Source organism: Octodon degus, unplaced genomic scaffold (assembly GCF_000260255.1).
Source record: "Octodon degus isolate 3935 unplaced genomic scaffold, OctDeg1.0 scaffold00105, whole genome shotgun sequence".
Taxonomy (NCBI): domain Eukaryota; kingdom Metazoa; phylum Chordata; class Mammalia; order Rodentia; family Octodontidae; genus Octodon; species Octodon degus.
In genome coordinates, this window is record NW_004524681.1 from 4,208,851 (window position 1) to 4,235,980 (window position 27,130).

A 27,130-nucleotide genomic window follows, 5' to 3' on the forward strand; every position below is an offset into this window, starting at 1 on the left:
TGACTCATCCACATGGCTGACACTGACAAAGGTTCTACAATCTGAGGTATAGGATCTCAGGATAAATCCTGAGCGGATTTCACTGACCTTCTCAGACCCAAAAGCTACAACTCTTGTTGCATATGTCCTGCTATATCTTGGTCTTAACCATCCAGCAGAAAAGTATAATAACAAAGTATAAGAAGTAAAGCCATGGTGTTATGTTGAGCTGTAGGGTCTCAGGTCAACAATTTCTGACATTGCCAGTCACGTGGAAGACCCAATAACTATTGTGGACTACTGGACTCTTTTAGAATATTTTGCTGAGTTTATACACCTATAATATTCAAATAACTGAACTTTACAAAAAAAGGGGATACAGATGAATGTTTATTTTGTGTCTTGTGTATTCAAAGTGGTTAGGATAGATATATTGTTACGGGGCCGGGGAGATGGCTCAGTAGGATAAGCGCTTGACTGGCATACGCAAAGATCTGAGTTCAATCCCTGGTTCCACCAAAAAAAAAGATATATAGTTACATTTTCTTAATGACTAGAGGGATTTGTTCTAATGGTGTTTGTAAATAGGAGATCATGTCCGCATCTTGTACATCAATTAACCACTAGGAAGAATGTATGCAATGTGTTAATTATTGAAAATGTCTTACCAGTTTGGTTTCAAAGTGTCTCATTACTATTTGTTTGTCAATAAAATTATGGAAAAAAAAAACTTAACTAAAACAATATCAATGAGTAATCTAAAAAAACAGAGTGGTATTATACATTTTTTTTTTTTTTTTTGCTAAGAACTCAAATGATGAATACACAAGCGTTTAATTTTCAGTGAAGGTGTAATTTCTTTAGTACATGTTATAAATTATATAATAATTTTCTAATTTTTGTTTTTTAAGGACTTATGTGTGACTGTTGAACAGTTTAGGTTTGGTTTTTTTTAATGTATTTGGTACAGAGTCTCACTACATAGCTGGGACTCATAATGATCCTCCCCTTTTTAATCTCTCCAGTGCTGGGATCACAGGTGTACCCCAGGAGCCAGCATGACGTATTGTGCCAGGATCCAACCCCAGTCCCTCTCCTTGCGTAAGCAGGTGCTTAGTCCACTCTGCTATGTCACCCGCCCAGTTCAGTACATTTTATGTAAAATTGTTTTAACTGAAAACAAATTTGAGCTGCCACATTTTGTTATTTTCTGATTTAAGGGTTCCCATCTCCTCCCTTGTAGTACTGAGAATCAAATTCAGGACCTCGCACTTGTGCCCCTGAGCTGTATCTTAAGTCCTGATTTTTTGCTTTCTTAAGGAATTGGCCAAGGAGTCCCTGTGGTGGCGCTGGTATTTGAAGGTGGGCCGAATGTTATCCTCACAGTTCTAGAACACTTGCAGGAGAGCCCCCCCGTTCCAGTGGTGGTGTGCGAAGGAACAGGCCGAGCCGCAGATTTACTTGCATATATTCATAAACAGACAGATGAAGGAGGGTAAGTATGTGAATGTGACACATTTTAATAGCCTTGTTAAAGAGGCCTGTAAGTTTTTGGACCTCAGATTCCTTTTGAGTGTTTTATGAGTGTGAAAAATCGTAGGTTTAATACAATACTTTGTTAAGGTTGAGGTGTGACTCATATTATTGGAATGAATTACATTGCAGTATAACCATGTTGCTGAAAGAACTTGTTTGCTACAGAGATATATGGCTTTTAAACTGATCATTTCTGGCAGTTGTTCCTACAGAGGTTGGAATATCTATGTATAACTTTTTTGTTATGGTCACTTTTAAGAATAAAAGATTTGAACAAATTAGAACATCTGGTAGAACCAGATAATTTGTGGCATATATATACATACATATATGCAATGGGATAGTTTCTATAATATTTGTGAAGATTACAAAAATGTCTACATAAAAGAAGGAAGCTATAAAGCATCATAGATAGATAGATAGATAGATAGATAGATAGATAGATAGATAGAGTGGCATTTCCTGCATAGAAAAATGGGGATAGTCCAGCAATGGTAAATCTTTTAGAGCTTTCAGCCTGCTGTGGCATATGTGCCATAGATTCATCACTGTTGAGATGCTGATTTGTATTTATAGAAAGAGATCTCAAAAGGTTACACAAGCCAACAATGATTTCTGAAAAGAGCTGAGATGGAACTAGTTAGGTGAGAGAATGGAAAGGAGACTTTCATTATAACTTCATATTTTCATATTTTCTTTAGCCATGTAAATGTCTTATCCATTTATCAAAAGAAAGATAAATATAATTGTTCATGTTCAAGACATCTTGGTGAAATACTGCTTTGTATATTTTTTTATACATATCATTTTAAGTCATCTTCATGTATCTTAATAGAATTGAATATCAATATTGAAATGCAAAAAACCAAAATATGTTGAAATACATACTTTGTAGGGAAAAGAGAATCTTTTTTTTTTTGGTAAAGTAACTAGAAAAATCATCCCAGCCAGGTGTGGGGCACACCACCATAACCCAGCACCTGGGTGGCTGGGGCAGGAGGCTCCCCATGCATTTGAGTCTATCCTGGGCTACATGAGTGAATTCAAGGCCAGCCTGCACTGTAGAGTGAGACCCTATCTCAAAAAGAAGAAAAATAATGCCATTTTTAATTTTTTTAATCCTCTGTAAGAATTATAGGACCAGGGCTGTAGCTCGGTGTTACAGTATTTGCCTGACAAGTACAGGGTCCTGAGTGTAACTCCAAGTACCACCCCCCCCTCACAGAAACAGTTATAGGGCTGTCTTATGAAAGTGAAAATAATACTGCCCAAAGTCAAGGTTTTAATATTAATATACTATCCTTGAAGGTTTTGCATGGTTCTTTCTGTACCTTTTTAAAAATTCTACAAATAACAGAAAATGAAATTTCTTTTGTTTTTGTTTTTAGTGCAGGGTCTACAGGGTCTCACTACACAGATGAGACTTGTGATTCTCTTGTTTTCAGCTTCCCAAGCACTGGGATTACAGGTGCACACCACCATGCCAAGCCTCAATCACCACTTAGCATTCCCTGGGGAGGTGGGGCTGGCACCAGCACTGCAGGCGGGGGATAGAATCTCCAACCCCCGCATCTGCCTAAGCAGGCACTTTAATCTGCTGAGCTATTTGGTTGGCCTGGAAAATGAAATTTTTGAGTTAAATTATATTCCCTCTTACACCAGGAATCTTCCTGATGCAGCAGAGCCTGATATCATTTCAACCATCAAGAAAACATTTAACTTTGGTCAGAGTGAAGCAGTTCATTTATTTCAAACATTGATGGAGTGCATGAAAAAAAAGGAACTTGTAAGTAGACTACAGCAAAATTAAGGCTTTTATTTATTCCATAGCACATTGTAAATTGGTGAACATTTGTTTTAATTTGGATTTATTTATTCATTTACTTTTTAATTATTATTCATTTTCAGTTTTGGGGATCAAACACGGAGTGTTGTACATGCTGGGCAAGTGTTCTGCCTTTGAGGTGCATCCCAGCTGTGGATTTTAAATTTTTACATCCTCCTTTAACCATGAAAAGAGCTTATTTATTTATTTATTTACTTACTCACTTTCTTACTTATTAGTCTTTTCAGCTGAGCAGTGGCAGAGAACAAATATTTTTTAGAAACATTACAGTATATTTGCTCTTTTTGGAAGTTTCATAACTGGTATAACATTATATCCAGCATCAAGAAATAACTGTAAGGAGTTGTTCATACCTTTTTTGAATAGATATGTAGGCAAAATTTTTAAGTAATTTCACTTTTGAGTGAATACACTGGGCTCCTAAATTAGAGATTAGTGCTGTTTTCCTTTCAAGTTTGTGTTCGTGAGCTTCAGTTTTCAGAGATAAAATGCTTAACAGCTCTTTGCATCAATAGATGATAGCATGAATCTATCTGCTGTGTACTTTGTTTTTGCATTTAGTACAGGGTCTCACTACATAGATCAGACTTGTAGTAATCCTCCTGTTCTCAACCTCATGCTGTGTGCTTTCATTCCAAGTTTGTTTATCCCTTGAGATGGTATTGGCTGTAATACTTGTATTTGGGTTACTGTAATCTTTTACTTGATGAAAAATGTTACCAGCACTTCTCAAATGGTATATTTTGGGTAATTTAAGTAATTTGCAGTGAAAAAGTTTAAACAACTAAAACAACCAAATTACCTTATTCAAGAATGCATATTAGGGGCTGGGGAGATGACTCAGTAGAATAAGTGCTTCCCTGGCAAGCACAAGGGCCTGAGTTCAATCCCCGGTTCCGCCAGGAAAAAAAAAAAAGAACAACTATTTTGCATAAGTGTTCATTTTGTGGGAAGAATAACAAGATTTACTCTGGTAAGTAATTAATTTGATAACAAACTTATTAGGTAGGTCAGAGATAGTGTGTATAGTATAAATCCAAATATTTAGAGTGTACTTGCTATTGCATTTTTTTTTTATTGCATTTGATAAATGATAAAGCATACTAGATTCTGTTTTGTTTTGGTGTTAGGGATTGATATGATTTTTAGCCTTTTCCCCTGACACTAGTCTGTTTCCCCTTCCTGTCCCTCTCAGCCTGTTTTATCTCTCAGCTTGTGTGTATGTAGATATATATTCCCCCACATATAGTTTGTGATTGTGTTATGATACCTTACATTTATGAATATAAAGGTATAATTGTAAGTTAATTTTTAAACAGATGACTGTTTTCCATATTGGATCAGATGAACACCAAGATATAGATGTAGCAATACTTACTGCACTACTAAAAGGTAAGATTTTTATTTCTGTTACCTTTACCTATATAACAGCTTTTTAAAATTGGCGAAGAAGTGAATTTTTAGGAAGTTCTTTGTGAAAGAAACAATGTTGGTTTTCATTGGCAGTAAGTTAGCTTTTGTTTTTGTCTTTAGAACCTTTAAGTTCATAGAAAGGTTCATGTTTGCCAGTTCATTTAATTATCCTATTAAGAATGTGTCACAGGGGCTGCTGAGATGGCTCAGTGGTCTAAAGCACCTACTTAGAACTAGCTTAGCAAAGCACATGGACCGCGGTTCAATCCCCCAGCACCACATTCCAGCCAGCCCCGCCCCCAGGCAGGCTGAGCTGGCCACACACACACACACACACAAATAAATAAAATAAATAAATTTATTTAAAAAATTATCAAAAAAAAAGAGAATGTGTCACAGCTAGGTGTGGTACTGCACACCTGTATTCCCAGCATTTGGAAGACTGAGGAAGTGGGTTGCCAAGAGTTCAAGGCCAGCCTAGAATGTATAATGAAATCCTGTCTCCAAGAAAATAAAGTGTTCCGTTCTTAACTGGTAGAAAAATAAAAGTATTTTGAAGTAATGAGGAATTTAGTTGATAGAAATGAAAGGTTTCTTAAACCTGACTATTTTTTATTCTGGAGAGAAAATTTTAAAACTAGGGTACTGTCTTAAGACTAAAGGGATCCTGTACACGTATGTTGGACTATTTCACTGTCTCCCCAAGATGTCTCACTGATAGAACAGCGTGAGAAAGACAGGCTTCTGGACCGGAGCAAACCGGATGTAGCCTGAGCAAAGCAGGGTGCTGTCTTGTCGTTCATCACTTCCCAAGTGTTGAGCCACAAAAAGTCAATGATTTGTCAAGTATTTTAAAAATAGATATTATTTTAAACCTGTATGATCCTGGGATCAATAGATGGTATTAGAAAACCCAGAAACTATAAAGGCACAAGTCTGTACATGAGGTGATATAAAAAGATAAAGGGAGAACACCATCCCATGTAGGTAGCTTATTTGCCACATACTTTGTGTGTGCTGGCCACTGTGCATAAAAGCTTCCTATTGCTATCTCATGTTGTCTCTGTAACACTCTGGTACAGTTCTGTTCTTTTCTTTCTTTTTTTTTTGCAGTACCAGGCAGGTGCTTATTCTACTGCACTATCTCCCTAGCCCCCTTGTTCCTTTTTGTTTTTTAGTTTTTGTTCTGTTTTTTTAAGACAGGGTCTCACTATGTAGTTTACAGTGGCCTTGTACTCTAGCCTTTCCTGGACTATCATTCATAATCTTCTGGCCCCGGCCTCAAGGGCTAGGGTTACATATGGGTGTGTGTTTTCATGCCCGGCCTTTTCCTCATTTTATAAGTGCAAAAACCACAGGTATAGAATTATAAAGAGCTAGTCAAAATTAATAAGGAAAAGGTGAATACCTTATGAAAATTTGTAGAATTTATGTAAAAGGTGTTTGAGGTAGAATCTAAGTATTTGGAAAAAATGTGGGAAGATGGTCAACATTATAGTATACAAGTAAATAGAATTTTTGTAGAAAGAGCTTTTACTCCCTCTACTGGTGAATGGAAAAAAGAGTATTCCTCTACCTTTGTGGTTGGTAAAATCTTTCTGAAACTTTTTATTGTTTCAGCTTTTTTGGATTTTTTTGTTTTGAAATGGAATCTTATTATATAATTCATGCTGGCCTTGAACTCACTATGTAGCCTAGGCTGGCCTTAAACTGGCGGAAACCCACTGGTCTCAGCTTCCCCAGTAGTGGGATTGTAAGTGTGCACCACCAGGCCTGAGTCTGAAACATTTTGGTAGGTTAACCCTTTTGTCAGAGCTTTAATGTATATTTCTTTATATTCCGCAAGTGGGCTCCTGAATATATTTATATATTAAGTCATGTGCTCTGAAATTTGCTTGGCAAAATATTCAAAATAATTTGAATGTCTACTAGTAGAAACATTTGTGATTAAATTATAGTTCACCTGTAAAAGGTCTTAATACATATCGAATAGATCTATATCCCTAAGGGAGACTGAAGTATGATAGGAGAGTACATAAAGCGGGCTAGTCAGCACTTAGTGTATTATGGTCCCATTTTTTTAGTAAACTGCATGAATGAACTAATATATGCACAGAAAAATTACTGTTTCCTTCTCATTTTCTGGTATTGTGAATTGTGAGGAATGAGGCTGTGAAGTGTCTATAGTTGGAGAGTGTAAGTCCTCTGTTGTGGGCTTTATCATTCCTCAGAGCCAGGCTGCTTCTGAATGATGCCTAACATCCCCATGTGACCTCATGAGAGCGTGGTAGGGAGCGATCACATCGTGTTTGCATATTAATGGAGAGACACCTGCCTGTTGTCTTTATTAGGTACTAATGCATCTGCCTTTGACCAGCTGATCCTTACATTGGCGTGGGATAGAGTTGATATCGCCAAGAATCATGTATTTGTTTATGGACAGCAGTGGCTGGTAGGTACACAGTCTGTAGATATGATATAAGTGTGTAATACGTGGTGAGCCCTCTGGACCACAGGTTCCATATCTGTGGGTTCTGGGCTAGATAGTTGGGCCTACAGTGATTGCATCTGTCCTGAGCATGTATGCAGTTTTCTTGGGATTATTTCCTGAATAATGTACAACTATGTGAATTGTATTGATATATTAGGTATTATAATTAATCTAGAGAAGATTAAAAGTTATATGGAGGATATGCTTATGTTATATTCAAGTACCACACTGTTCTATAGAAGTAATTTGAGTTTCCATGAGTTTAGGCATCAGAGGTAAGGTCTTGGAGTCAGCCCTCCAGATATCCGGAGGAATGACCGTAGTAACAAAGTTACATGCTGGAGCAGTGACTTAATTTCACATTTTACCTCTATCACAAGGACAAAACTAGTTTAGCTCAAGATTTATACAAAATCCTGATCCGTTTAGGATTTAAGAAGTTACTTGGCACTTGATAAAACCTTTTAATAGGATATATAGATTTCTAACAGTTCTAAAAGAGAAAAAGCCTTGGAACAAGTTCTGAGTGTGAGAAAACTCATTTCAGCATTCTTTTGGATGTTTAGACCTGTTTCTCTGCCGTCTTCCCATCCTACTACATGAAAAATCATTCCCAATTACTGAGACAACAGCTTTTAGCAATATGATTGGCTTTTTTCTTTCTCATATATATATTCCAGTCCAATTCCACCTGGAAATCTTAACAGATAAAATTGTAAAATGTCCAGTCTTACCATCCTGATCCAACCTGGTACCGTCTTGTGTGGTAGTCAGTAGCGTTCATTTTGTTTTCGTGCCCTCATTCTCTCCTTTCACAGAAGGCTGCTCCTGTGACATTCACCCGGAGCAGAGTCCAGAGCCTTCGCGATGGCTTTGCACCATCTCTCCCACTGCCGCCTCTGACCTCACAAACTATACGCCATTGTTGTCTTTGCTTTCTTTTATGGCCTTTGTTGGCCTGTGTTTGTTCTTTCATACATCAAACATCGTCTTATCTCTAGAGAACTTGTGATTTTGTCTGGAACATTCTCCTCAGATAGCCCTCAGGCTCCTGTGTTTTCTTTCTTCTATATCCTCTGCCCTGTGACAAAATGTCTGCTCTTCAGTTAACTTTCTCTGTCTGCTCTGTTTTAGTGGCCTCCTCTTATGCCACGATTTCCTCAGATATCTACTAGTAGAAAATAATTTGTAGATTATAGTTCACCTGTAAAAGATTAATGCATATGTACTAGATCTGTATATACTCTTGAGGAAGACTGAAGTATAATAAGAGAGTACAAAAAGCAGGCTAGCCAACACTTAGTGTAATATAGTCCCATTTTTCAGTGAACAGACTATGTGAATGAACTCATAGGGCCAGCGAGATAGCTCAGTAGACTATCTCTTGGCCTGCTTAGGCAAGTGCAGGGACTGAGGTTCAATCCCTGGCACCACAAGCCGCTCTGCCCCCTGCCCCCGTCCCTGCCCCGTCCTGGGATGCACTGAGCAGGCCACCTACTGTGGGTGTGGTGGTGCACACCTGTAATCCCAGCACTGGCGAGGCTGGAGGCTGAAAGTAGGATCATTAGGAGTCCGAGCTGCATAGTGAGACCCCGTACCAAAAACAAAAAACCCAATGAACTCATATGTGCACAGAAAAATGCCTTTAAGTGCCTAGCAAGACCCTGTACCAAATACATAAACAACAACAAAAACTGAATGAATTCATAATGTGCACAGAAAAATGCCTTTTTTTTTTTTTTAGAACTGGGGATGGAACTCAGGCCTACTACTGAGCTATCTCCCCAGCCCCAGAAAAATGCTTTTTTGAAAGACATTTCCAGAATCCTAACAGTCAGTAGTACTATCTCCATGATAGATCATCTTCAGTATTTTTTACTTCCAGTATTTATTACTATGGGACAAACATTGTACTGGTAGTTATTATGTTTATGATTTCTGACTATTTCCAGAAATTGATTCATTGTCCTTTCAAGACAGGGTTTCACTGCAACTCAGACTGGCCTTGAGCTTGCTTTGTAGCCCAGGCTGGTCTCAAACTCAAAGTGATCCTCCTCTCTCAGCCTCTCAATGCCCAGCAGAAAATAAATTTATGAGGGCAGAATTTTTTTAAGTTTTTTGCAGTATTGACAGCCCCATACTTAGTAAGCACCTGACAAGTTTTTGTTACATGTAAAATAAGCTAGATCTTTTCTCTGGACAGTATGATTATAATTGGGACAAGTTTTCTTCATGAATGCACAAATACTCATTTATGTCTACATGTATATCTTCAATGTTGTCATAATTAATACTTTTAGATTTTATTTTTGGTGCTGGGAACCAAACCTATGGCCTCAAGCTTACTAGACAAGCGCTATATCACCAGGCTACATTTCTAGCCCCTGAATGTCTTTATAGAGCCATAAATGTGGGGTATGTGTAAAGCAGATGAGGGCCAGGAAAGAGAAAATTTAGTTTTATAAGATGAAGGCCAAGAGAGAAAATTTAGATTTATATTATTTTGTGGTGCAGTAGTCCCTCGCTATTTCACAGTTTGACTTTCACAGACTCACTGTTTTTTAGATTTTCAAAAAATATTAATGTAAATTATTTATCGTGGATTTTTCACTATATCGCAGGATTTGCAGTAGTGTAAAATACTGTATACATATTTGTATGTGAAGTATTTATGGTTTTAATAATTTTTGCCTAAAAAATTAAAAATATAAAAGTATTAAAATGTTAACTCTAACATTAAAAGAATATTAAATAGAAATAGGATACACTGTTTATGGCATGTGTTTTAGCAGATGAATATATGCTGTATCATACAGTATATGTACTTTATTAAAATTATGTAGGTTTACGAGTTTGGAAAATGGTTAAAAAATCAGAAGTGTTTTTTAAAAAGTGTGGGAAGGGTTTATAACAGTGTGGGAAGAGTGTATGAAGTCTTAATGTATATATAAATACTAAAATACAACATCACTACTTCACTGAGTTTCACTTATCACAGGGCTGTCTGGATTGGAGTCTCTGAGATAAGTGAGGGATCACTGTATTTGAAGTTTTTCAAGCATAATACTGTATTTTCTATGCAGTAGTAAAGAGATCACTTTCCTTCTTGTAGAGGAAAAAAGGGACATTAGTTGCTTGTGGTAAGCTCAGAGTTGTAAGCTAACGTTTACTTCCTGGAATAATTTCATTGGATTTTCAGTCTACTCATACAGAAAGGCTTGGGTGGAACCTTGTTTTTTGTATATATGCTTATTTGTCTAATGGGTGTGCCTGTTATGTTACCTGTTTGATTTTGTGCTTCATGCTAAGCTTGAAGTTTATAGGACAGTTGCTGGATTTTTTGTCCCCCATCCAGTATACATTGGGTGGAGCAATGCTGTGTACAAAGCAGCTGTGTTTGTTATAGCTGCATCTTTTTTTCTTCAGTTAAGAAAACAGGTTTGATGCTCTTCTAGGGCAGGGGATATAAACCCAGCTAGATAGAACACTCCTTTATTAAAGGCAAGAATTAAAGGATAGGAATATAGACCTGTTATATGGCTCCTTCTTAGCAAGTGTGAGGCCCTGGCTTCACTCACCAGTATCACCAAATAGCAGAGCAAAATAAAAAATAAAAGCAAGCATTTGTTATACTTTATTCAGTATATCAAAATGAAATTTTATAAGTACTACATAAATTATAAGACAAAGAAGATAACAAAACTTTTAAGTAATTACTTGGTAATAAACTTTGTAATCGCTCCATAAAACACTGTCCTTTTACACAAACAGTGTTCATAGAATATTCTTTAAAAAATACTGTTCTACGCTGAAGGCCTAGATTGTTACTGTTTTACATCCTTCTAATTTTATTCTAAAACTGAGAACAAATAGGTGTAAATCCTATAAACTTACAATTAGAAATTGTTAGTAGAATGTAAGCATATTTAATTGTAATAATTCTTCTAGGTTGGATCCTTAGAACAAGCTATGCTTGATGCTCTTGTGATGGATAGAGTTGCATTTGTAAAACTTCTTATTGAAAATGGAGTTAGCATGCATAAGTTCCTTACCATTCCAAGACTGGAAGAACTTTATAACACTGTAAGTATGAGATAAAATTCTTTATTGACAGTTTCATCATCTTTTAGAAATGTCAATTTACTTAACTACATATACCCATTCCTATTAATAAAAAGCCTTTCATGTCTTTCTTGATTGTAGGGAAAGAAATGCAGCTAGTATTAGTATGGGTTGCTTGTATGAAAATCCAAAACTCTGTTCCTGTTGAGGAGCCCTTTCTTTTATTCATAGTCATATAGAAGTGGTGGCAGACCTGTTAGAACTTTCAGTGATAACAAACAGCCCGCTGTAGCACATGTATGTCTTGTAGGTACACAATCACATAGGATAGAGATAAAGACTTCCAGCTCTATGTCCCTTTCTTTCTCCTCCTTTTGAAAAACTAGAATCAACTTGTGAGAGGGTGATGAGGTTTCTCTTGATTCCTTTGCCTGATAAAGAATGTGAAGAGCTCATGAAAACTTGTTATTGTTATAGAGCCTTTTTAAAAAATTTCTTTTCAAATTTCATGACACAAACGTTGGACTGTTCTCTATGGTTTTCTGTGGTACCAATATGAATTTCATTGAGCAGGGTATGGAGGGACACTAAGTCCTAGCTTTCCGAGTTTGCCATCTCAGTATCCATTCATTCATCAGTTTGTACCTATCTGGGCTAGCGAAATGGCTCAGCAAATTAAAGTGCCTGCAAGCAGGTGCAGGGGCCCAGGGTTCAATCCCAGGCCTGCTGTGCCAGCCCTACCCCCAGGGTGCACTGAGACAGCAATTGAGACTGGGTGTGGTGGTGCTCCCCTGTAATCCCAGCTCTTGGGAGGCTGTAAACAGGCGGATTATTATGACTCTGATCTAGTAGTGAGACCCTGAACATCCTGTAGACCCTTCACTAAAATTAAAAAAAAAAAAAAAATTGTACCTATCTGCTTTCATTCCTGATGTCTTTGTATTACTCAGTTATTGCTAATCTATATCACTAACTCCTCCGTGCGTGCGGAGGATTAAATGCAGGGCCAACAGTTTGCCTTGCACACTTGCTCACTGCTGAGCCACAGCTCCAGTCAGCAACATTTTTAGGGTAAAGGAATTAGTGAGGAGAGTAAATTGATTTTATAATGAACATCTCTTTAGTGCCTGATTTCATCAGAGCAGCCTAGACCCTGTTTGCTGCTGAATTAAGTCTTATGATATCCTGCACCAAGAAGCCTGTGAAAAAATCCAGCAGACATTAAAAGAATGATAGTAAAACAATGCGTCTATACTTGATATGATGTTGACAATCATTTGGTGTCCTAGGCGGCAAGGGACGGTCTTGGAGACCTATGTTGCCTATTGGCCACATTTTGAGAGCTTGCCTTGCAAAGTATTTATTTTTTGCTAAAACCCTTTAATAGATAAGTTTCCAATAGATTTAAGATAAAATAGAATGTAAAAATTTTAAGTGTATTTCTCTGTGAATTTATATATTTGGAGAAAAGGTAGTGAAACTTTCTCATACCCTAGAAATTTTGAACACTTCATATTAACAGAGTTAAGCTGTGAGGAAAATAGGCAAAGAGAAGCCAGCCAGAGTGCACAGACTATAGTATTTCAGAAAGACAACAAAGTAGGGCAAAATACAATTTACATTCAGTATCAATTACAGTTATCTTAGATACTACATAGAATTTGGAAGCCAACAGTATCAAAAAAAATACTTCCTTCAAAGACATGATAATGGGCCTGGGGAGATGGCTCAGTGGAAAAAGTGCTTCCCTGGCAAGTGCAAGGGCCTGAGTTCAATCCCCTGTTCTGCCAAAAAAATAAATAAATAAAAATAAAAAGACATAATAGTAGTTGTACCTACATTTAAAAACATTTCGAAATATATAGGGTCAAAATTGGAAAGTATAATGATTACTATAAGAACCTATCCTATAAAAAAACTATCAGTAAAATAATAAGGATTAAATCCTATTTGTTGCCCACTTGGGGGGTTATAGGAGGATTGGTGCAAGTTCAAGGCCAGCCTGTGCTATGTAGTAAGACCCTGCCTCCAACCCCCTTCCCCACAAAGGCAAAAAAATTTCATTTGGTAAAATTCTGTTGAACAAGTTTTAACATCTTTATTCAAGAATAAGTCCTTTTATTGGTACCATATAGAATTGTCACAAATTTTATGAGTAAAACAATACATTTTGGGGCCACTTACCTCAATATTGACAGGATTACATATTCCTTGATATTTTTTCAGATCAAAGAATGCTGTCAGAGTAAAATGAAAGATGACTAAGATGGTAAAACTTGTGATTAACCTGCCCTAATACAGAGTATTTATGAAGAAGAAAATAAAAGCTAAAGCATTTGCTACTCAAAATATTAAAATATTTAAACAATCTGATGATTGGTGACAAAAGAACATTTCAACAAGAAAGGGAATGTGCAGTTCTATTGTCAGTAAAAGTAACTGAATTTCAAATTAAGATAGGACTGTGAAGTTTTCACCATTGACATGACTTATTTTTTGTTTTATAGTTTTTGTTGTTGTTTTTGTCTTGAGACAGTCTTGTTTTGAAATTCAAGCTCAAGCTAGCCTAGAACTCATTAGGTAGCCCAGGTTGGCCTGACACAGATGGTAGTCCTGCCTCAGCCTCAGGAGTGCTGGGATTACAGGTGTGTAGCAATGTCAATGTGACTTCTATAAAACAAAAGTTTACATATAATTTTAGTGATTCTCTGAAATCACTCGTGTTATTTTATTTATTTTTAAAGAATTAGTTTTTGTTTTGTTTAGGTTTTTTTTGTACTAGGAGTCATACTCAGGACTGCGCTTGGGAGGTATATGTCCAGCTCCAGTGTTTTTTTGTTAAATATATCAATATGAAATATGTATCATCTTTTTTATATATTTTTATTTTTTTATTGAGAAATAAATATGAATGAGACCGTTTCACAGCTGATTAATAGGACAGTTTTGATAGTCAATACACTGTACATTGTTATCTTCTTAGTGGTTGTTCATAGTACAAGAAGCAGACAGGATATTCTGTCCAAACACTGTTAGTACACCTCTTTCTTCTCAATGAGTTAAGTGAAAGTAGCTGTAAATTTATCCTAACTATTTTATATATATAAATACAAAATGATCTTTCCTTTGTATCTTTTTTTTTAAATTTAAATTTTAATTTTTTTGTCCTGTCAGAGGTGAATATTGTATTGGCTTCTAAATACTATAGGTGTTTGAATTCAACTAAACAATCTAACACTGTCTAGCAGTCTATAATATTAGTGAGTTATCTTCAGAAGTTATTGACTTGAGCCTTTTACAGCTCATCATATTAATATGGATTTACGTTATATACCTCGTTTTTATACTTTTCTGCTGGATGGTTAAGACCAACATATAGCAAGACCTATATACCAAGAAATGTAACTTTTGTATCTGATAAGGCCAGCCAAGTACTCTCAGGATTTATCCTGTAGCCCTGACCTTATCAGATACAAAAGTTACATTCCTTGGTATATAGGTCTTGCTATATCTTGGTCTTAACCATCCAGCAGAAAATTATAAAAGTATAAAATATTTATCATCTTACCTTTGTTCTAAAGAAATGACCCTGAAGCACCATCATTTGTAGATGAATATCCTTGTTAGTCCCATATGTAAGAAGGAAATTTTTTTTTTAGCGAAAAACGTAATTCTTTTTTTTCTCTCTTCCTAAAGAAACAAGGCCCAACTAATCCAATGCTACTTCATCTTGTTCGAGATGTCAAACAGGTAAGAGGTTTTGTTTTTGAAAATGTTATTGTAAAAAATCATTCATACTTTATTTTTGGAAAAGCATTTCGTTTTAAGATTGGCAAGGTTCAGAGAGATGGCTCAGTAGAATAATTGCTTGCCCGGCAAGCACAAGGGCCTGAATTCAGTCCTTGGTTCCGCCAAAAAAAAAAGATAGGCAGTGAAATAACAGCCTTTTATACAAGATAATGGAAGGGTTAAATTTATTTATTTTTTGGTGGAACTGGGGATTGAACTCAGGTCCTTGCGCTTGCCAGAGAAGTGCTTATTCTACTGAGCCATCTCCCTGGCCCCTGGAAGGGTTAAATTTGTGATAAAAGTGAAAAGCATAAGGCTGGCAAGACAGCTCAGTGGACTAAGTGCCTGCCTAGGCAGGGGCAGGGGTTCGATCACCGGGAGTGTTGTGCTGGCCCTGCCCCCAGGACACGCTGAGATGAGGACTGAACCTGGGTGTGGCATGTACCTGTAATCCCAGCACGTGGGAGGCTGAAAACAGGAGGATCACTATGAGTCTGGTCTACGTAGTGAGACCCTGTAGACCCGATACTAAATACATTAAGAAAAAAAAAGACTAAAGTGAAACGCATAATGTATTTGCAATAAAGAAAAGGGAAGGTTTCTGAAACTAAGGCCATTATCTTGACTTCTTAGCCGTCCATGATAGAGTGTGATGGATTTTAGCATCTTTGGTCCATAAGAGGGTGTTCATTGATAGTGTTTATTTTTCTCTATTCATCAGAAACTAGTTTCCTAGAGATTTTTCTTAGTATAAAAGATACTGAGGAAGGAAATTGAAGTACACGGGGAGGTGGTCATCTTGGTGGCTGCTCTTCCCCTTTGTGTAAAAGGATCTGGTTTGGTGACAACTTTGAGCACACACCACCCTGGGTTCTGAAACCACTCCACATTGGCTTCTTCTCACTTTTGGAAGTCTCTGTGGCTTCACAGTTTTAAACTTCATCTGCTTTCTTTTTAAACTAGTTTTCTCAAATTTTCTGTTCTATATTCAGTGTTAAAAAACTGAAAACTAGGGGCCGGGGAGATGGCTCAGTGGAATAAGTGCTTCTCTGGCAAGCGCAAGGGCCTGAGTTCAATCCCTGGTTCCGCAAAAAAAAAAAAAAAAAAACCCTGAAAACTTAAGGCAGGCATGTCATTTTCTCCTTTAATTTTCTGTGGTTTGCAACTTAATACTAAGGCAGCATTCTGTATGAAAATTCAGGCCATGTTATACTTTAAAATTTTTGCTTTTTGAGTTTTTAAACATGAGCTTTTCTTTCCAGCTTTATTTTGTGTTTCACACAGGGTAAGTTTATGTACTTAAACCGTATCTTCCTGACGTCCTGTTCTCAGAGTCGTGTAGCTTTTGCCACTGTCCAATTGCACAGCACCAACAGAAGCTCGAGGCTGGCCAGGTGCCGCAACCTGTCATAGCAGAAGGTGTAACCCTTTTCAAGTAGTAGCCTAGGCAACGTAGCGCCTTAGTAGGGTTCTACCTCAAAATCAGAAATAACAAAGGACTGCAGATGTGGCTTGGAGCAGAGAGCTCTGGATTCAGTCCTCAGTTCCACAAGCAAAACAGAGCATCAGTACCTCAGAAAACGACTCTTTACCTGCTGTCACTCCATATTCCTTTTCTGTTCCCTACCTCTGCTCCCACCCTAGGCACTTAATTTCAAGATTTGCCTATTTTGAACATTCCTAATGGGGTAATTACTAGGAGTCTTTCAAATGTGTTCATTCATGTTATAATTTTCTTAGATGAATCAGCAAAAAGAAGTGTAGTATGGAATGGTAGGTACAGCTCTGTGGTAGCGCAGGGACCCAGCATGCTTAATAAAGACTGCGTTTGATCCTCAGTGGGCTCCGTCCCCAAAAAGAGAAAAAGAAGTAGTAATGTATTTAAACTCTGAAAAGAAGTGAATCATCTTACTGGTGACTGTAATAGGCCAAATTGTTTTATTTCTGCATGTTATAAATTCTGAAATGGAGTAACTAGATATTTTCTGATGTAAATTAATGCTGAGTTTGTAAGTATTGTCAGTATCATTGGAGACATTGTTAATCATGACTTCTTTTTCGATGACTCATGTTATTTACATGTCCTGTTCAGGGGCTGGGAGATAGCTCAGCAGCATAAGCGCCTGCCTGGCAAGTGCAACGTCTTGAGTTTGATTCCCAGTTTAAAAAAAAGACTTCGGGGCCTGGCCCCAGCTCAGTTCTTGGGGCTGGGGAGATGGCTTAGTGGAATAAGTGCTTCCCTGGCAAGCGCAGGGGCCTGAGTTCAATCCCCGGTTCCGCCAAAAAAAAAAAAAAAAGTTGTTCAGGTAGGCTCATGTGATATTTGTCACATTTAAAAAATCTAATATAGAAAATAGCATCTTCAGTAATAAAGCATATCTTGAAGTTGCTTGAGTTAAAAACAAAAATCTTGTATTTTAGATGGAAATAAATACTATTTTGGATTGAACTCAGGACCCTGCGCTTGCCAGGAAAGTGCTTATTCTGAGCTATCTCCCCATGCACTTGATTTTACTAACTTTTTGTGGTACCAGGGGTTGAACTCAGGACCTTACACTTGCCAGGCAGGCGCTTATGCCACTGAGCTATATCCCTAGCCCACTGGAAATAAGTACTTGGTCAATTATTAAATAATAAAGTCACTGCCTAGAAATTAGAAATTTGAAAAGGAAACAAATATTAAAGATACAAGCATGTAATAAAATAATAGTTCGGGGAGGCAAAGGTAAGGAGGACCATGAATTTGAGCCATCTCAGGTTATAAAACAAGATGCTTTCTCGAAAAAAGAAGATTAAAAGTTATGTTCTGAGAGCCAGCCAAGTAGCTCAGCAGATTAAAGCACCTGTTTAGGCAGGATGTAGCAGATCCCCGGGCCTCCTCCCCCAGGGTGCACGGAGACATTGATTGAGACTGGGCATGGTGGCGCCTGCCTGTAATCCTAGCACTTGGGAGGCTGTAAACAGGAGGATCACTATGAGCCCAGTCTACATAGTGAGACCCTGTAGACATTTAAAAAAAAAAAAAAAGTTCAGTTTAGGCAAGCACAGGGACTGAGGTTCAGTCCCCATTACCATGTGCCACACTGGCCCTGCACCCAGGCGCACTGAGCTGGTGACTGAGACTGGGTGTGGTGGTGCAGGTCTGTAATCCCAGGGCTGGGGAGGCTGAAAGCAGGAGGATCACTACATGTCTGAGCTGCATAGTGAGACCCTGTGCCAAATACATTTAGGGGGGAAAAGGGAGGGAGAAAGAGGAGAGATCAGGAAGGATGGAAGTGGTGGGAGGGCAGAATTACCCTGATGGATTAAGCTTCTTTCGGGTTAATTACTGAAATTGGTAGTATTTACAAACTTATAAATGGCCTCAGGTCAAAAAGTTCATTTGTATCATCCACATGGCTGACACTGACAAAGGTTCTACAATCTGAGGTACAGGATCTCAGGATAAATCCTGAGGGGATTTCACCGACCTTCTCAGACCCAAAAGCTACAACTCTTGTTGTATAGGTCCTGCTTTATCTTGGTCTTAACCATCCAGTAGAAAAATATGAAAACGAAATATAGGAAGTAAAGCCATGCTGTTATGTTGAGCTGTGGGGGACTCAAGTCAACAATTTCTGACATTGCCAGTTAAACAGAAGACCGAATGCTATTATGGGCTACTGGACTCTTTTAGAATATTTTGCTGAGTTTACACACCTATAATATTCAAATAACGGAACTTAGAAAAAAAGGGGTATACCGATGAATGTCCATTTTGTATCTGTGTATTCAAAGTGGTTGGGATAGATATATAGTTGCATTCTCTTAATGAATAGAATGATTTGTTCTAATGGTGTTTGTAAATAGGATCTCAAGTCCGCATCTTCTACAGCAATTAACCACTAGGAAGAGTGTATGCAATGTGTTAGTTTTTGAAACTGTCCTACTGATTTGATTTGAAACTGTCTCATTTCTATCTGTTTATCAATAAAATTATGAAAAAAAATGTAAGGGGAAAAAAAAAGCATCTAAAGCAAGGAATTTTAAAAAAAAAAAGTTCATTTGTAAGTTGATTCTTGCCCAAGAAAAATGGAGTTTTAGGTGTAAATGCGTAATCTTAGTGGACAAAGATGTAACAGTTTGACCTGTGGTGCAGTCTGTATGATTTTTGTTAAAGAATATTGATATTTCTGGGTCAGTCAGGAAATACAGTAAACGCATAGTATTTCTTATAGGAAAATGTTTTTTACGATATGTACTATCATGAAACTGAAACATAGGCTCTAATAATTCTATTGCTGCTATTTGTAAGGTTTTAGGGCAGTGGAGAAACCAAGTTATCTTCCTACTTTGGGTTGTATTCCTTTCAAGTTTCAAAACCTCAGAGTTTTGTCTTTTCACAAAAGGAAATAGAAAAACAAGTCTGGCATGGCATGGTAGCACAGGCCTATGATGCCAGCTGCTCAGAGGCGGAGGAAACAGGCTGCCAAATTTAAGACCAGCCTTGCCCATTGAAGGAGCCCTGTCTTAGAATGAAAAAGGCCAGGGATGTAGCCGAGTGGTAGAGTGCTTGCCTAGCATGTGTGAGGCCCTGGATTCAATCTTCAGTACCAACCCAAAGGAGTATGTATGTATGTATGTATGTATGTATAGTCTGACAGTCCTGGCTTCTTACAAGAAAACAGTTTGTCATGGTAGTATTGACAAATGCTTAAAACTAATTTTTGTTTGTAGGGAAATCTTCCTCCAGGATATAAGATCACGCTGATTGATATAGGACTTGTTATTGAATATCTCATGGGAGGAACCTACAGATGCACCTATACTCGGAAACGTTTCCGATTAATATATAACAGTCTTGGTGGAAATAATCGGGTATGTAGAATTTGGGGGGTAGTTTTTGTATGTGTTTTAAAGTTAAACTATGTATTTTAAATGTTAAAAATTAGTAATCTGGTGAATATAGTATCTTTAGTTTTTGAAGTTTCCACCAAGAGTAACTGGAAATATTTCATAAGCTGGCCAGGGTGATGAATACCTGTGGTCCCAGCTGCTTAGAGGGCTGAGGTAGGAGGATTTTGAGACCAGCCTGGTCTCAAAAAACATGTCATAATTGAAATCCTAAACCAGTAATATTTTGCTTATGGACATGCATACACATAAATAAGTACAGTTGAATTTTTATAATGTCAGCACATTGAAGCCGTGAAAGCTAACAAACTCTGATTTTCAGAGATCTGGCCGGAATACCTCTAGCAGCACTCCACAATTGCGGAAGAGTCATGAATCTTTTGGCAATAGAGCAGATAAGAAGGAGAAAATGAGACATAATCATTTTATTAAAACAGCACAGCCCTACAGACCAAAGGTATGTATGCTTGCTATTTTGGAGAAAATGTTTTGATTGCTTCTCAGCCTTTTGGCTAATTGAAGAGCAAATAAATCATTATGCTTACGAAAAGTATACTAATATAAACTCCTGCTGGATTTTGATTTTGTTCTAATTACTAGTACTGAAATTATTTTTGGATAATTTGTATCTTTGAATCTTCATTTTCTCATATGCAGAGATACTGTGAGTTAATTATAGTAGGTTTTTCATATTTAGCTGTGTATAATCAAATTTCAAACAGTTGTAACTCATTCCATTTTCACTTAGTTAATATGTACAACAAAGTGTTATCTAAGCTTCTTATAAAAGTGTGTTTTCTTAGATATTAGTTGAAATATGCCCTGTCTCCAGTCTTAGAAAACATTTGTTACAGGCATTTTCAGATACTTTGGATAAAATGGCTATTGGTGGAGTGGTGCTAGGGATGAGCCCATGGCCTTCATGCTGAGGTATATGATATCTCCAGCAATTTTCATTTTTGTTAATTTTGATTTTGTCTTTTTGAGACAGGGTTTTGCTATGCAGTTCAAGCTGGCTTTGAACTCACTTTGTAACCCAGGCTGGCCTTGAACTTTGAGAAATTCTCCTGACTCAGCCTCCTGAATACTGGCATTACAGGATTGCACCACCATGCCCAGCTTGTTTTTTCTTTTTCTTTTTCTTTCTTTTTTTTTAAAATGTTTTAGTGAAGGGTCTATATAGTATTCAGGGTCTCACTACTAGATCGGACTCATAGTGAACCACCTGTTTACAGCCTCCCAAGTGCTGAGATTACAGGCGTGTGCCACCACGCCCAGTCTCAGTTGCCATTTCAGCACGTCCCAGGGGCAAGGCTGGCACGCAGGCCTGGGGATCAAACCCTGGGCCTCTGGGCCTGCTTACAGACACGTTAATCTGCTGAGCTGTTTGGCTAGCCCTTGTTTTCTCTTTTTGAGGCAGTGTCTCACTAAGTTGCCCAACCTGGACTTCAACTTACTGTTCTTCTGCCATCATCTCCCAGAGTGCTAGGATTACAAGTGTGCACTACCATGCCCAGTTGGTAATGGCATTTTTATAAAATAAATTATGAGCTATAGTAAAAATAAAGTTTAAAATCAGTGTTGACATATACCTGTATCCCATCTACTTAGGCTGAGGCAAGATGATTCCAAGTTTTAAATTAGTCTGAGCAGATGAGGTGAGACCTTCTCTCAGAATTTTAAAAATGGCGGGGCTAGGGAGATAGCTCAGTGGCACAATGCCTGTCCAACAAGCACAAGGTCTTCAGTTTGATTCCCGGTGTACACACACACACACACACACACACACACACACACACAAATTTAAAAGGCTGGGACATAACTTAGAAATGGGGTAATTTTTTATCAAGTTTATGCTTTTTGTTATGAGTTAGTTTTATGAAGTTGGAAAATAGGAAAGACAATTTGTACACATTTACTAATTGAAGTATCATTTGCCTTGATACAATGAGCTTTATTGCATTTATTTTCCCTTAAAGATTGATACAGCTGTGGAAGAAGGAAAGAAGAAAAGAACCAAAGATGATATTGTAGACATTGATGACCCAGAAACCAAGCGCTTTCCGTATCCACTGAATGAACTGCTAATTTGGGCTTGCCTTATGAAGAGGCAGGTCATGGCCCGTTTTCTGTGGCAGCATGGTGAAGAGTCAATGGCTAAGGCATTAGTTGCCTGTAAGATCTATCGTTCCATGGCATATGAAGCGAAGCAGAGTGACCTGGTGGACGATACCTCAGAGGAACTGAAGCAGTATTCTAAGTTCGTGATCTTTTATCATTTCAAGCACTTAAAAAATATAAGACATATACAATGTTTGATGATATATGTGTATATAAAACTTACGGTACAGCTAAGAGAGAATTATTTTTAAGTATATGAGCTATTTCTAAAAATGTGGAAAGAAATTTTTACTTGCGTATATGAAAGAAATATCATTACTCTTTGCAGTTCAAGAAAACATCCCAGAAGTAGGCTTAATAATTTTATTTGTAGCAGTTAGAAGAATTACAGTTGGAATGGTGAGGGGAAAAAAGATTTGTTTGAGGCATGTTCCAAGGAAATGGATTGATTTCAACTTGGGGCTGATGGGGTCCCATATATGAAGGAACTGTTCATGTAGCTTACGCTATATATAGTGCATGTAGGGCAGGATTGTCATATTAAGCTGGAAATGAATTTGTGGAAGTTTTCTAACAGATACTTGGACTTCTCTGTCTCCAAATGGGCTGTGTTGGGCAGAGTAACAGCTATTCCTGACAGTCACTCGTACAGGGCGCTAGTGGCTGCTTCGTGAGCACTGACGATCTCAGCAGTTCTCGTTAGGTTGTGCAGACACACATTACTGCTCCTCTCTGCAGGCCATCTCTTTTTTTTTTTTTTCTACAGTTTTATTGATAAACAGATAGCAATGAGACAGTTTCAAATCAAATCGGATGCAGGCCATCTTTTCTGTGCTTGAAGAAGCAACATAGAAATGTTTTTGATCAGAACGCTGCAGTGTTGTTAGTTTGGATTTCCTGTGTTTCTAAGACCAGAAAACAGTACTCTGGATATACCTTTTCAATTCTACACTTCATGTAACATATTCCAGTATTTCCTGATTTTCACGTAGATGTAGATGTCTGAACTTAGAGGTTTGATTCTAATTTCATCAGCCTATGTGAAAATACTAAAAACTAAGACATTTTATGAAGGAATTTTAAATTAGCTGGTTAAAACTATAATTTGTGGGCTGTAAATATCTCACTCAGTAGTAGAGTGCTCGCCTAGTAGATGTAAAGCCCAGGGTTTAGTCTGCAGTATTGCATGGAAAACCCAAACAATAATCACTGCAGATCTAGTAATCTGAATATATTTTGGCTTTTCTTTTTGTAGTGATTTTGGTCAACTAGCAGTTGAATTGCTAGAACAATCCTTCAGACAAGATGAAACCATGGCTATGAAATTACTCACTTATGAACTGAAAAACTGGAGTAATTCCACTTGCCTCAAGTTAGCAGTTTCTTCAAGACTCAGACCTTTTGTAGCTCACACGTGTACCCAAATGTTGTTATCTGATATGTGGATGGGAAGGCTGAATATGAGGAAGAATTCGTGGTACAAGGTATACCTTAGAAATAATTGGCCTCTTAAGTGAGTGGGTGCTAGGAATAGAGAAATCAGTGTTAGACACATAGTAAAGTTCTTCGATTAGGGGTGGGGGTGGCTGGCTGGCATCTCATCCAAGTGGCATAACGTTCCCTTCTTTCCTCCTGTGCTTTCCTCCTTTAATGTTCTCCTATATGTGGGATGGTTGCCCTCCTTAAGTTACATAAGGGCTACAGTGGAAAATACTCTCTGGTATTCATGGCCCTGAACAATAATGAAAAGTATTATTGCTTGACAAAAGGTGAATTTTCAAATTTTAAAACTCCAGACTCTAAAGCATCTACTTAGGCAGAGCACAGGGGCCGGAGTTCGATTCCCGGCCTGCTGTGCCAGTCCTGCCCCTGGGGCATGCTGAAACTGATTGAGACTGGGCATGGTGGCGTGCACCTGTAATCCCAGTTCTTGGGAGGCTGAAAACAGGAGAATCACTTTGAGTCCGATCTAAATAGTGAGACCCTGTACTGAATACATTTAAAAAAAAAAAAAAGAATTTGGCCAAAATGTCTGGTCCTTTCAGTTTTGTTACAGTGAAAGATACTGCTTTAAAATTCCCTTTTTATTTTCTCGTATCTTTTTTAAGTAAGGTACAGAAATGCAGAAGGCAGCAATCAGGCAAGTTGTTTAACTATTGACCATTATAAGTGGATAACAAATATTAATCGTGTACTAAAAATACTAGTGAAGGAACAGACAGCATCTTATTTCTTCCTTCTTTAAGACTTTGCAAGTAGTAATGTGAAATTTTAGCAATCCTTGTTGATAGAGGCATGAGCTGAGTAATCATGTTACGATGTGGAACACTTGCAAAGGACAGGATAAAATCAAGTGCATAGTGCCTTCATAATGCTTGCGTTCTGCTTAAAAGTACTTTTCTGCAAAAATTATTTTCTATTTAAAGGACATATCTGTTGAATTTACTCAGCCCTCATCAATACGTCAGTGTTTTCTTTATTCTTTAAGACAGTTGATCTTGGGCTTATAAATAAAGTATGTTAAAAAAGATAGTTTTAGGGTTTTTTTTGTATTTTGCTTCCATTTCTGGGGAAAAGTAACTAAAAATTATATTTCTTTTCTTTTTTACTGATTTTTCTATTCTTAAATTTCATTGATTTTAAAACACAAATTTGTTTCTCAAAATTGTAGGTCATATTAAGCATTTTAGTTCCACCTGCTATATTAATGTTAGAATATAAAACCAAGGCCGAGATGTCCCACATCCCGCAGTCCCAAGACGCTCATCAGATGACCATGGAAGACAGTGAGAACAACTTCCAGAATGTAACGGAAGAAATTCCCATGGTAAGAGGAGGGACATTTTTAAAGTACATGTTTGTTATGAGTAGAATAATAAATACATATTTTTAAATTTAGGAAGTATTTAAAGAAGTAAAGATTTTGGACAGTAATGAAGGAAAGAATGAAATGGAAATACATATAAAATCAAAAAAGCTTCCAATCACACGCAAGTTTTATGCCTTTTATCATGCACCCATCGTCAAGTTCTGGTTTAACACGGTATGTTTTTGAATTGCATGTACATGATTTGTGTGTGCACACACATGCACTTGGGAGAGCATCGTTGCTTTTTTAATGTTTTGGGGACCTTTGTTCTAGAGTCTATACTAACATTTTTTGCAACTTAAATCACAAAATAGGCATGTTTTCTTTAGGAGAGCAGTAAGCTTTACTTTGTTTTATCCAAGTTGCTGACATCTAGAATTGTAAACAAATCTGAGTTCTATTTGGAAATAAATTTTATTTTAAAAATATGGTAAACATAGCCATTTATAAGTGGATATCTACTTTTAAAAAAGTGAGGTGTGAACCAAAAGAAACTCAAGTACACAATTATAGTTTTGTTGTGCTTTTAAGATTTTACAGATAATCCACAAAAGTTTTAAAATAGTCCTGTTTGCTTTTGATGGTAAAGAGTAATCTACATGATTTGTATGGCTTCATTTATGAGTGGCTGATTTCATTTATGTTCTGGGTTGCTTGCCACATTGACTTTCTCTTACTTTATGGAAAAGTATAGCTTCCTAGCAGATTAAAGAGTGTATTCAGAGAGGATGGACTCACCTATTGACTGTGGTTATTAATGTAATTCACTGTTTGGGTTGTTTTTACTGGGACAAGGTCCATGAGCACTAGAAATTTGTAGGTGGCTGTCTTGGTGATGTTACTTTCCAGGGATGGCTGCTCCTGACAAAACATTAACTCACCCTGCTTTTAATGAGATGTGGAGTCTGAGTGAATGAACTTTTACTCCCCTTCCAGGAAAAATTCTTTTCTTTTTTGAAACAGGGTCTCATGCAGGTCCAGCTGGTCTTGAGCTCACTTTGTAGTCCAGGTTGGTCTTGAACTCGTAGTGATCCTCCTGCTTCAGTTTCTCCCAAGTGCTGGGATTACTGGTATGCGCCACTATGCCCGGCTCCAAAAAAATTCTTAAGGAGTTTTCATTTTGTTACTTTCATCAACATCAGACATATATACCAAAGTGTACGCTTGACTTTGTGTTATAATGGACATTTGAGAAACCAGCAATTCTCATCCACACGGGGCCTGTTTCTGAGATTAGTTTACTAACTTCCTTACAGTGAACACTTCTCCTTGCTAGATGCTGATAATGCAAATCTCAGTGAATTAAATGCCAAATTCTTCCACCACTAATGGAAACCTAGATTTCTTACATTTGCATTCATGTGAAAGGTACTTAAAATACAGCCAACCCAGGTGGCCGCAGGAATGTCTCCTCCACTGGGGAGATGGCTCAGTGGAATAATCGCTTCCCTGGCAAGCGCAAAGGCCTGAGTTCAATCCCCAGTTCCACCAAAAAAAAAAAAAAAAAAGAAAAAGAAAAGAAAGAATGTCTCCTCCCCTCCCTTTTCTTCTATCCTTTTCTCTTTCCTGGTACCCTCCCCTCCTTTCACCTGCCATAGTTCAGATCCATTTTTGTGTATATATAATTGTCCTCAATGTTTTATTTTGGAATAGTTTTATTTATATACCCTTTCTTTTTTATTAGTTGGCGTATTTAGGATTTCTGATGCTTTATACATTTGTTGTTCTTGTACAAATGGAACACTTACCTTCAGTTCAAGAATGGATTGTTATTGCTTACATTTTTACCTATGCTATTGAGAAAGTCCGTGAGGTATGTCTTTTCATTTTTCTGTCTCTGACGTAGCCTAGATTTTATTATATTTCTTCAGCATTCATAGTTTTGCTTTCTCCCACTCTTCCAAAAGCATTAAATATCCTTATAGCCTGTTAAGTATGGTTTCGTTTTGCTTGGGTATCGTCCTGCTCACTGAAATGTACTGTATTGCCCACTAGTTGTTACTTAGATTTGCCTATGTCAGTTTTCATTTTAAATTGTAAATTCTCTAATGCCTTGATTTTGGGAAAAATGTTTTCAGCCTTAAATATATTTTTATATATTCTATTTAAATAGGCAGCTATATAAATGTTA

At 37.3% G+C, this 27,130-nt stretch overlaps 1 protein-coding gene across 1 annotated transcript in view; it reads left to right on the forward strand.

The window, feature by feature from the left end:
* Trpm7 (transient receptor potential cation channel subfamily M member 7) overlaps positions 1–27,130 on the forward strand; it is a 157,140-nt gene that overhangs the window by 79,797 nt on the left and 50,213 nt on the right. Inside the window, exons 7-19 of the mRNA XM_023724061.1 lie at positions 1,300–1,474; positions 3,178–3,301; positions 4,681–4,753; positions 7,126–7,226; positions 11,214–11,348; positions 15,024–15,077; positions 19,833–19,973; positions 20,332–20,466; positions 21,989–22,269; positions 23,386–23,614; positions 24,802–24,957; positions 25,030–25,173; positions 26,684–26,812. Coding sequence (XP_023579829.1) covers positions 1,300–1,474; positions 3,178–3,301; positions 4,681–4,753; positions 7,126–7,226; positions 11,214–11,348; positions 15,024–15,077; positions 19,833–19,973; positions 20,332–20,466; positions 21,989–22,269; positions 23,386–23,614; positions 24,802–24,957; positions 25,030–25,173; positions 26,684–26,812 — 1,877 coding nt within the window. The remainder of the gene's footprint in view (positions 1–1,299; positions 1,475–3,177; positions 3,302–4,680; positions 4,754–7,125; positions 7,227–11,213; positions 11,349–15,023; positions 15,078–19,832; positions 19,974–20,331; positions 20,467–21,988; positions 22,270–23,385; positions 23,615–24,801; positions 24,958–25,029; positions 25,174–26,683; positions 26,813–27,130) is intronic.